Source organism: Phacochoerus africanus, chromosome 15, assembly GCF_016906955.1.
Source record: "Phacochoerus africanus isolate WHEZ1 chromosome 15, ROS_Pafr_v1, whole genome shotgun sequence".
Lineage (NCBI taxonomy): Eukaryota > Metazoa > Chordata > Mammalia > Artiodactyla > Suidae > Phacochoerus > Phacochoerus africanus.
In genome coordinates this window covers 77,622,053-77,634,229 of record NC_062558.1, presented here as the reverse complement: position 1 = coordinate 77,634,229, position 12,177 = coordinate 77,622,053, and the positions used below count along the sequence as shown (strand labels likewise).

General features: G+C 42.2%; 1 protein-coding gene across 4 annotated transcripts in view; it reads right to left on the bottom strand.

Moving 5' to 3' along the window:
* VCL (vinculin) overlaps positions 1-12,177 on the bottom strand; it is a 113,669-nt gene that overhangs the window by 14,885 nt on the left and 86,607 nt on the right. For all 4 annotated transcript variants that reach the window (XM_047760464.1, XM_047760466.1, XM_047760465.1 and 1 more), the window contains 5 exons: positions 9,798-9,988; positions 8,056-8,255; positions 6,134-6,262; positions 3,501-3,650; positions 699-807 (listed from right to left, as the gene is read on the bottom strand). In XM_047760464.1, the coding sequence (XP_047616420.1) occupies positions 699-807; positions 3,501-3,650; positions 6,134-6,262; positions 8,056-8,255; positions 9,798-9,988 (779 nt within the window). The remainder of the gene's footprint in view (positions 1-698; positions 808-3,500; positions 3,651-6,133; positions 6,263-8,055; positions 8,256-9,797; positions 9,989-12,177) is intronic.

Here is a 12,177-nt window from a genome sequence, read left to right as displayed (position 1 = left end):
AGCCATGCAGAGGATTCCAATAACCCTAACAGCCTGCTTCTTGTTTCTGTTACCTCTCTGCAGACACCTCCGGAGCTCCACTTTCATCTCTGGCTGCTACGGCCCCCTGTCCCTGCAGGTTGTGCAGGGAAGCCAAAGTGCCTGCATCCCTCTCCCCTTCCTCTCGCATCCCTCCCTCCCCAGAGGACGAAGATTCAGAGGTGCCCCTTCGACTGCACAGACGCAGGTTGGTTGGTAGCTGGTTTCTCCTTTTTGGAAACTACGTAGCTGATAAGTTGGAGGAAATTCTGAGACAAGTTGTATTAAATGGTAGCCATTGTGGTTCCTTGAAATGTGAACCCGCCGAAAATAACAGGGACACTGACTGTATCCACAAATACCGCCTCTCAGCCTCTGAAACCAAACTCTGGCTCACACAGAGCAAAGACACTATTCAAAGAGAAGATAGGCACTTTAACAATAAACATCACACCGGGAGAGCAGCATTAAAATGAAAGCGACTCAGAGTCTCTCTTCGGACAAAGGTGAAGAGCCCGTATGAGGAGCCGCCGCTGCTCAGCAGCCTTAACAGGGCCAAGTACACTGCTGAGCACATGACCGTTCCTTTATCCAATTACACAACCGGTCCTGCTTGAGTTTCTCAGAACTCGTTCCTCGTGGATTAGATAATAAGTTCTTATGATCCCACACAACTCTACCTGTCATTTTTTCAACATTATCGATCCACTGGTTCTTCATGGTCTCAAAATGTTCATATGCAGCTTGATTTCCAGGATTCCTAAGTAAGATGCGAGCGGCTGAGACGACCTGGGGGGAACAAAACAAGCTTTAAGCACCAGAGCACCTTCCCACTCAAATAAACCTCCTGCAAAGCTTGCCCCCTCTTTACCTACAGATGGCACTCTAAGGCCAAAAACTGACAAGTCTCTTTTCAGATCAAACACTTTAGTTTCAGTCATATAAACGGCTCCCCAGAATGGGCTCTCACAAAATGTGTTACAGTCATAGCCTGATTTCAAGAAGGTAATAAACTGACAAAGTAAAAGGGTGTTTGATACTTCTCAACATACACAAAACAGACAGATACTCAAGCCCTCGGGGTCAACTCTCCCATCTTAAAAAGCACTACTAAGAAAGATACTAAAAGTTATTTAAGACAGATTTATGAATATTTATTAGAAATAACTGTCCACAGTTCACAAAATGCTTTCATATACATGATCTTACTGAATCCTCACAATAAACCTATGAGAGAGACCGGACAGTAATTTCTCCACTACACGGCTGTAAAAACCCAAAACACAGAACAGTTACGTGACTTGCTCAAGAGCTCCCAGCTAGTCAGTTACAGCAATTGGGGAAGGAACTGACATTTACTGGGTATTTGATAAGTTACAGGCTATACAGGCATCTTCTTAATACTCAAAACGATCCACTAGGAAGGAATTCTCTCCATTTGATACAAGAGGAAATCAAAGTCACAGAGGATTCAAGTCTAGATCTGTCTGCAACGTCCTTGCTCTTTCCAGTTGGTGTCCTAAGCCTCGGTTCTGTTTCTGTTTTTTAGGAACCTCGGTTTTACATAGAAACCCTATGTTTTATGTTCCATGTTTTACAGACGTTTTTAAAGAACATTAGACATGTTCGCATTTTATGGAACTATCTTTTTTTTTTTTGGCTGTGCCAGGGGGATGTGGAAGTTCCTGAATCAGGGGTCAAATCCATGCCATAGCAGCGACCCAAGCCTCTGCAGCGATAACCCCTGTGCCACAAGAGAACTCCTATGAAATTTTTTTTTAAAAAAGGAAGTCCCTTGGAGTTCCCGTTGCGGCTCAGTGGTTAATGAACCCGACTAGTATCCATGAGGACGCAGGTTTGATCCCTGGCCTCACTCAATGGGTTAAGGATCCCGTGTTGCCATGAGCTGTGGTGTAGGTCACAGAAGCAGCTCGGATCCTGCAATGCTGTGGCTGTGGTGTAGGCCAGTGGCTATAGCTCCAATTGGACCCCTAGCCTGAGAACCTCCATATGCCGCAGGTGCAGCCCTAGAAAGATAAAAAGACAAAAAAAAAAAAAAGGAAGTCCCACGTGGCACATCTGGTGAGGGATCAGGCATTATCACTGCAGCAGCTCAGGTCACTGCTGTGGCCCAAGTTCCATCCCTGGCCCAGGAACGTCCACATGCTTTGGGTACAGCCAAAACAATAAAAAAAACAAAAGCTAGACAAGTATGATTTTTCAAGAGAATCCAACTTGTTCACATGCCACATGGGCAATTAAGAGACATGATTATTTCCCCTGTCTGCCCACAAGCCCTCACCAAAGCCAACATCACCGATTTATAAAGCCCAGACAGTTCCTAATGTATCACAGGCACTCAAAACATATCTGCTGAGTAAATGAATGAAAAAATAATGAATTCTCTATAATGTAATTAGAAAAAACACTCAGGAGTTCCCGTCGTGGCGCAGTGGTTAACGAATCCGACTAGGAACCATGAGGTTTCGGGTTCGGTCCCTGTCCTTGCTCAGTGGGTTAACGATCTGGCGTTGCGGTGAGCTGTGGTGTAGGTCGCAGACGCGGCTCGGATCCAGCATTGCTGTGGCTCTGGTGTAGGCCAGTGGCTGCAGCTCCGATTGGACCCCTAGCCTGGGAACCTCCATATGCCGCAGGAGCGGCCCAAGAAATAGCAAAAAGACAGAAAAAAAAAAAGAAAAAGAAAAAGAAAAAACGCTCAAATATCATACTACAGGATGCTGAACCTATTTTTTTTTTTTTTCAGCTTTTTAGGGCCACACGTGTGGCATAGGGCATATGGCGATTCCCAGGCTAATCAGAACTACAGCTGCAGGCCTACACCACAGCCACAGCAATGCCAGATATGAGCTGCATCTGTGACCTACACCACAACTCACGGCAACGCTAGATCCTTAACCCACTGAGCAGGGACAGGGATCGAACCCGAAACCTCATGGTTCCTAGTCAGATTTGTTTCCGCTATGCCACAACAGGAACCCCTGAACCAATATTTTTAAGAACATCTATCAGGTACCAGAACTTTAATTCCTGTCCAATTTGTTTTCTTTTGTTCCCACTCTTCCAATATACTGTTCACAGCACACTAGCTATGGCTTGGTTATACAATTAAGTAGAAAAGGAAAACAAATTATGGATACAAACTTTTTAAATACTCTCAAAAAAACATGGGGAAAGGACTAATAAATGCTAAAATCAAAACAAATTACCCCTCAAGACTATCCAAATGTTTCCCTAATTATGCTAGGGGGAGGGGGGGAGTGTGCTTTACCAGTTTTCTCTACTCTCAAAACTAATCTATGATGATTGTAAAAAATTCCAATAATATAAAAAGGATTTATGGGGCTGTGTGGGTTTTTTCAAGATGTTTTACAGTAAGTGTTCAAAAATGTGTAGAAACTCTTCTGCAATTAACTTCACTTACTATATGGTAAGCGCATAATAAAAGAAGAAGTGAAACCCACCTGGGGTGTGAGTTCTCGGGCTGTCTTCACTGAGGCCTGAATGCCTTCTACTGTTGATTTATTAGCAGTTCCAACTGCAGCCGCCTTCTCTGCTGTGGCACCAAGCCTTCCTGAATGGTTTTCAAAGTTAGCTGCCCTCTCATCAAACACCTTGAGGAAAAGACAAAGATATTAAGAAATTTTATTTCAAGAAAATGGTTCAGGCAGCCTGAGAAAAAGTCTCTCTTTAAGCAGAGGCAGCAACTACTTGAACAAAGACTTTATGAGATGACATCAAACTCTAGGTAATAAGACAACAGTCAAACATCAAGGCTCGGCTTTGCCAGATCTCCTGAGAGCTTCAGCCATAAGCATCACACACCCTTGAATTTCAGTTCAACCAAGAGCAAACAGGACTTAGAGCACTGTGTAGTCTGCAATTAGGAGTTCATGGCATGCAAAGACAAATAATCCCTGTTCCCAAAAGGCTTATCCTCTAGTGTGAAGATAGAAAACCCACTCGAGGCTCCAGTGTAGGTGGCTGGGTGCATTAAAGGCCAAGAATATCCACAGAGTCCTAAGCAGAGCTCCAGCCTCCTCAGAGCAGCTCCCTCACGTATCCCGTTACCATTAATGTTGTAAAAACCCTGCCCCTGGCCTTGGGTGAAACGATAGCTGGTATTCACATCCAGACCTGACACAAGGGTAAGGATGGCTGATTTCTGTCACCCCAAATGCAAAACTCTCCACCGAATTAATTGCTCAGCACTCACATTTTTTTAAAAGTTAACTTCTCCTTCGACAATGCTATCATGCAAGTTCGCATACCATGAAAGGGACCATTTACCCGAAAGTGACAAAAGCCCTCCTATTATTTGTTTGTATAACATTATTAGAATTGATGCTTGAAGCAAGGTATAGCCAACAGCCCTGGTGAGCCTTATACCATACACAGAGCAGGTCAGGAACCACCTGGCAGAATCTGTCCTCTTTGCTTCCTCCTGAGGGTCTACCTGCCCATCCTTGGAGACAAGTTCCAGCTCCCAGCGGACAATCTCTCAAGTCTCCTGGTTCAAAAGCAGGCTCCAGTCTCATCACCAGGGTACTATGTTTACCCACTCAAGTCTCTTCCCCATCCCAGCCCCTGAGTTCTTGTCATTTATTACTCAGAATCTCTGCCTAAATCTCTGATCTCCTGGCCTCAGTCTTTGGCTGGCCTCCCACACTCTGGATCTGAAGGCCTGTTGCTGACTTTGGTTGACCATCTCAGTAATTAGAGAGAATGAACAAAGACGTAGAGGGGAGAAAGGACAGAGTAGTCAGGAAACTATAAGCAATGAGGTATTGCTGGGGCGTGAATGGAAAGGCAGCGTTTTGTGGAAAACGGGGATAGATAGAGTATTAGAGGCCAGACCACAGAGCTCTGTTTTTCTCCTGTGTGAAAGGTAAGGGCCACCATAGGGATTAAGCAGGAAAGTAACAGGGTCAGATTTGTATTTTCATCTTATCGGTGGCCTACGGACAGATTCAAAGAAGACCAGACACAGCTTAGCAGTCATTCAAACAGCAGGGGACCAGGATCAGACCACGAGAGCTGTGGCAACATGCATGGAAATTGGAAAGGCTTCAAGAAATATTTGTGGGATCAAATCAGCTTGTCTTAATTTATCAATGTGGGAAGATGAAGGGAAGGGTTAGTGGTGACTCATAATTTTCCAAAAGAACAAGAGCAAGGGCCCCAAGGTTAGAACATATAAACATAAACAAGGAATACTGGGAATACAACACCAGATGCAGAGATGTGATGATGGAGCCGCTTGTACCAACTCGCCCAAGTTCATAAAAGCCAAATATACTCCTCTCTTCCCACCTCTGCTTACAGAGACCTCACACTGAACAGCCATCATGGGAGTGTATTTGCATCATGGAAATCAACAAACATTGCAAATCAGGACCTTTTCTGTTGTTGTTTCTGTTTGTTTTTTCCTGGAGAGCTGTTCTACCAGCTCATCACTGTCTTTACTGTTCACTGAAGGACTCTGGCTTCACTCTGGGACAGGGAAGAGTCAGCTGACAGGTTTGAGTACAAGAATGACATCAAATGATTTAAAAGAATTGTCCTGACTTCTGTGCTGAGAATACAGTACCCTAATCAAAGGGAGGGTTCTGACTGGAGTGCCCCCATTCCTCATTTCTTACTGCCTAGAACATAATGCCTAGGGCTGCAACAGCCATCTCAGATGGTGAGGCAAAGACCAAAAGAATCACAGAGATGGCAGCTCTCGTGGTGTCAAGCTGCTGAACTGATGCCAGGGCCACCTATCTCCATGTTTCTTGTTATGTGATGAAAATAACATTTGTTTTCATCTCTGATGGTCGGGTCTTATACTACTTGCAAGTAGAGACATGTCCTTAAGATACTCTTCAGTGACAGACTTGAGGACTGAAAGATGTGCCAGGGTCTTCCTTCCCTCTCCTACCCTCCCACTCTTCATCCACAATTTCCCAACCACTCCTGACGTACCCTGTAATCACATTTTACCTTTACAGACAGACAGACAGACAGACAGACAGACAGACACACACACACACACACACACACACACACACACACACACACACGGCTGGCCAAATGGGAGACCTCAGATACCCACCTCTTCTCTATTGGGTGCATCAGGAGGGGCAGTGGCTGCCACTGCCAGCAGCTTGATGGGAGTTGTGGTATCACTGAAAACATCTGACACCTCTTGAGTCATGGCTTCTTGCATCCGGGCTTTCAGATCCTTAAAAACATTGTTTATAAATGAAAATTTCCAGGAATATCCAAAAAGCACAGCTGCTATTGTCCCCCCTTTCCTGATAAAATCATTCATTCAGTGTTTCATTCAACTTTATCAACTGTGAGTATCAGCTGTGTACAAAGCAGTAAGCAGGCATGAAACAGGTGCAAGATGTTAATCCTACCCTCTAAGAGATTAAGAAGTAAGACTTGACCTGCATTACCCTAGAGACTGTTCCACCCGATCAAGAAATCTTACTTCCTTTCATGGTGGCCTCTAAGAAATGATACTAAGAATCATGGGTTTGAGCCCAGAGAAGACCGTGGGCATAGAGTTCCTCACCAATCCCAAGGCTGGAGGGACCTCAGACCACAGGAACTGTAAAGACTGGTGGATGCAGTGCCAAATATCTAAGCAATTTCTTAAAGAAATCAAGAATGGTAAAGTTATTGAATTTCAATAAGTTTTCAATAAAGTTAGGATTTTCAATAAAGCTGGCTTTCAATAAAGCTATTTCAATAAAGTTTCTAGAAAAACTTGATAGCCAACAAGTGTATCCATTTTTTTTAACATAGGTCTAAAAAAGGAGATTTCCAGAAGGCATGAAAAAAGTCCTTTTCAAAATGATCACGCTTAATCCAATCTAAGTTTTATACTAGATTTATACTCAAAAAAGTCTCAGTCCTCGCACTGTTTCTCAAGATGGGTGGCATACACTGGCAGGTGATAATTTGAGACGATTTCAGGTGTTATACAGACAAGTGCTTTTATTTTAATAATTGTGTTTTATAGAATATGAGAAAAAATATAACTAGCTCATCAAGCTCCTGATTTCAGGATTATTATAAATTCTTTTAAATAAATGTATTTAAGTCTAAAAAAGAAGTTCATTTTAAGAAATTATTGACTAAAAAAATAAGTGATACACGATACAGCAAATTTTGGGGGGGGGGCATTTTGTCTTTTTAGGGTTGTACCCACGGCACATGGAAGTTACCAAGCTAGGGGTCGAATCAGAGCTGTAGCTGCCAGCCTATGCCATAGCAACAGCAACACGGGATCCGAGATGCATTATAGCTCACGGCAATACTAGATCCTTGACCCACTGAGCAAGGCCAGGGATAGAACCCGAGTCCTCATGGATACTAGTCAGGTTCGTTAACTGCTGAGCCACAACGGGAACTCCTGCGAGAGCTCTTGATTGACTGAAACTTTAAAAATACAACTTTAGCTGCTAATTGCTGTCATGCACTCGAGAACTTTTACTTAACAAAAATAGCTCTGGATTTTTTGCTTTTTAGGTGCACACCCTCGGCATATGGAGGTTCCCAGGCTAGGGATCGAATTGGAGCTACAGCTGCTGGCCTATGCTACAGCCACAGCAACTCGGGACCCAAGCCGCATCTGCGACCTACAGCAACACCAGATCCTTAACCCATTGAGAGAGGCCCAGGGTCGAACCAGCAACATCATGGTTACTAGTTCTGTTAATTTCTGCTACACAACAAGAGGAACTCCTGGATTTCCTTATATTCTTTCTCTTGAGAGGGAAAGGGAGCGCACCTATAGCATGTGTAAGTTCCAGGGCCAGGAATCGAACCCATGCCATTGCAGTGACAATGCCAAGTTCTTAATGACTAAACCACCAGGACACTCCCTGGATTTCTTTATATCCTTGATCTCACCCTTTTCACTTTCCCTAGACTCAAGAAATTATATATTCTAAAAACTCCCACCCTAGTTTTTCTATAGTAGTAAGTATAAGAAATGTAATGATATGTGCTTGCGTGTTCTACCTTTAAGGAGTCTTGGAGTTGAGATGCAAGTGCTCTCGCCTGAGGACTCTCCCCTTCCCCTCTGGCAGCCAGGTCAGCCAGCTGGGCTGTCAGCTGGTCCACTCGGTCACACTTTGCCAGAAGATCTTGGCGATAAGGCCCCATCATGACATTAGCCAGACGATGCCCTTCAGCTACAAGCCCCCGGATGGCAGCCTGACCTGGACCAAGAAGAAAACACTGAAGCTCACATGGACCCGGAGAGGCCAACTGCACAGCCATTCTGGGAAGGATTTCTTAATTAGTGGGGTCTTTTCCCCCAAGCAGTACAAAAAGTTGGGGAAATATAAAAAATGTTAAAAATATAAACCACTCATAATCCCATCATCTAGAGATTCATATACTTGAAGATTTCCCACCAGTTTTTCCCCCACTCCCTTCCCCCCCTTTTCTTTTTTTTTTTTAGGGCTGCACCTGTGGCATATGGAAGTTCCCAGGCTAGGGGTCAAATCAGAGCTGCAGCTGCCAGCCTATACAATGCCAGATCCAAGCTGCATCTATAACCTATGCCTCAGTTCGAGGCAATGCCAGATCCTTAACCCAGTGAGCAAGGCCAGGGATTGAACCTACACCCCCATGGATACTAGTCGGGTTCTTAACCCGCTGAGCCACAACAGGAACACCTCCTTCCAGTCTTGTTTAATTCATTGCATGCTCCCACAGATACATATATTTCTCTTTTAGAAAACTGGGACCATACTATATATTAACTTTTATTCTTGCTTTTCACTTAACATGAGCATGGAAAAATTAATTATTCTTAAAAATTATTATTCTTCAAAAAATCATATTCTAAAAAGCTATTTAACATCTTATATTAGCCATAACTGTTAGCCATTTACCTATTATTAAACCTTTATGCTGTTTACATACATTCTCATATGTAACTCCTTAGAAACATCTCTAATTATTTCCCCAAATAAGTTCCTATAACTCAAAAAGCTGAGTCAGTGGGTATGAAATTTCGTAAAGTTCCTAACGTATAATTCCCAATTGCCATTCAGGAAATTTGTACTAATAAATTCCTCCATCAGTAAATTATACATCTGCCTGATTCCCCAACACTGGGAATCACCAATTTAAAAATTTATCTTTTCCTACACTCTAAAACAGCTATAATGGAAAAAAACAAAAATCATTAAAAAAATAAATAAAAATAAAAATTTATTTTTCTAATGAATACAACAAATAAAGTAAATAGATCTTTCAGTTTCAGCAGGCCTGCTATCATAACATGATGTATCCTTTCTTAAAATCCCTCAAAAATCAAAATTTTTGGTTATTACTTCTACAGGTACCTGTGTGACACAGGAGCCCTTACAACCAAAAATAACCTTGGTAGTTGAGTGCCTTTCACTTATTTTCAAAATTATATTTAACTGGGAACTTTCTAAGGACTATAATAACAGAAATACAATAGAATGAAATTATACACAAACTAGAAATAATTAGCTCAAAGTTTCAATTACAACCTGAGGACTTTTCTATGTGCCCATAGCAGAATCATTTATTTGCTAATACCCCTTGATTGAATCATAGGAATCTTATTGGATATTGGAAATGGAGTCACATTGTGGAATGACTTACCAGTGGCTAAAGAAGCCCTCTGTACCTAATTACTAATGATTCAGGATCTCTATCAACAAGTTGCTTATCTTCACTGACATAAATTTAATGAGGGTTAAGTGCACTGATGGCCTTACCAACTCCCCGGTCATCCACTGTGGGATTATCAATCCACCGCTGTGCTTGCTCAATCTTGCCCTCAAGGTGCACAGCTGCTTTGGCAGGTCTGCTGTTGGCCACAGCCCTGTTGGTTTTGGTCTGCAAGTTCTGCAGGGCCGTGGCCACCTGTTTGGCCAATGCGCGGGCCTCTGGGGAATCTCCTTTTCCCCTGCAAAGGAAAAAAATAGCCATCCAGTCACATAGAGACACTCGTTACCATGAGCTGACTTAATTGCTAATACAAATGCTAATGAGATGACAAAGTGCTAATGATTATTGTTAAGTTGGTTTGGAAAGAAAAGGATTTTCTATTTGGCCTTTAAGAAATTAATAATATAAATTTATTTTGCCTAGTTAAAACATTTAAATGTTATAGTTAATTGAGTTTAGTCAATCTAGCTCAATTTAGCTCAACCATTTGATAAGATGGGCTCAATCAATCATCACCAGGTTAGCTGAATCCTCAGCCTGCCGCCACCTCTGAAAACATCAGTTCTTTTGGAATAAGGTGGGTCCAAGCAGCCATGTTTTTTTGCATAACAGTAGCTGAAGTAGTTATAGCAAAACCAGTAGTACAATGTTTTGAGTCCTAGCTCTGCAGGGGCTCCTTCAAATACTCTTCTTATGTTATTTAATCCTCACACAACCGTATGTGGGAAATAGCAGTATTATCCCGATTATTCAAAAAACAAAACTGAGGCTCAAAGATGAGATAATTTACTCGGAGTTCCAACACTTATTTCGGGGGAGCCAGCACTGAAACTCAGGCACTCTGTCTGCATTCAGTCCTCACTGTTGGATATTATTTATATGGCCTTATGCTGGTATCAAATAATCCCCAGTCCTCGTGGTAATGATGGAACTGGGTGGTCAATCTAATTCAAGGGCAACATGCCCACAAGTCAGGCAGAACACTTAATTTGATTCTGGTGGTTCTCAAAAACCAGTGTAAGTTAGTTGAGATGTTATTTTTAAATGCAGATTGTTAAACCCAGCACCAAAAGAGATTCTGATTAAGTATGTCAGGGGTTGGGTCCAGGGGTCTGTACTTTTAACAACCTTCCCAGCTGATTCTGAGATAGGTGGTCTCTGGTCCATGTTTTTAAAAACTCGACACACAGAGTGAAATAGAGTGCACCACACAGCTACTAAGAGAAGGAGGGAGAAGCATCCAGCTGCCACAAGACCTGGTCATATTTTAAGCCAGTGAGTTCAAATAGATGCCTCTATATATTTTTCAATAAACATCTGCTTTTTGTTGTTTTTGTTATGGCCACACTCGAAGCATGTGTATGTTCGCAGGCCAGGAATTGAATCTGAGCTACAGCGTAGCAACACCAGATCCTTTAACCCACTGCACTGGGCCAGGGATCAAACCCATGCCTCTGCAGCAACCCGAGTTGCAGTTAGTTTCTTAACCCACTGCACCACAGCTGAAACTCCAATAAACATCCACTTTTAACTTGAGCTGGTTCCTTGCAACCAAAGAACCACAAGAACATGAACATAGAAATAAAGACTTCCACAATTGCATCACAAGTGGAGATAACTGCCACCCTCGCCCATCTTATTTCAAAGACTTCAGCTTCTAAGCATTATAAACATATAAAAAGCCTGACTCATTATATATCTCAAGTCCACTGGGTTGTAGAAAAGTAAATTCAGAACAATCCTGTCTCATCGATAAAAATGCAAATATTAGCTTACCTAACAGAAGACTAATTTAGATGCTATCTGAAGAGTTCCTTTATGATCCTAAATTTCTACACTTTCTCCATTATAAAGCAAGAAAAAGAAGGTATTTACGATGGTTCTGATCATAGCTACTCCTGCTGCCAGGAGGTTATTTATATAGATAAACAGTAGGAATCAGTAATGATGGCATGGGCCAAACTTGAAGGTCTGCTGCTATCGCTATTATCATGCTCACTCATCATTAAGAAACATTAATGAGTGCCTGCTGTGTGTATGGACTTGTATTAGGGTCCTGAGAACACAGTTTTTCCTCCTTTGAGTATTTATTTTTAAATCTAGTAAACATGTAAGCAGACTATATTAAGGGGCTAATGTGCATGAACAGAGACCTAACTTTGTAGACATTATATTTTACAGTTGTCCAAATATACATTTTCCCACATACATGATTTAAGATGTGGAGTGCAAAACACTGACCCCCAAATGACTGAGCTTGAAATATAATCAAATTTGAACTACTACCTAAGCTGCTCTCTATCACCAGAACCTCCTGCCTAAAGTATGTCCACTCTGCTTCCACTCATTTCGTGATTTGAGGCAGGAGTTTGCTTTCTTAGCCAACATTGCTCTCTTAGCCAATGTAAGAATTTTTTTTTTTAATTG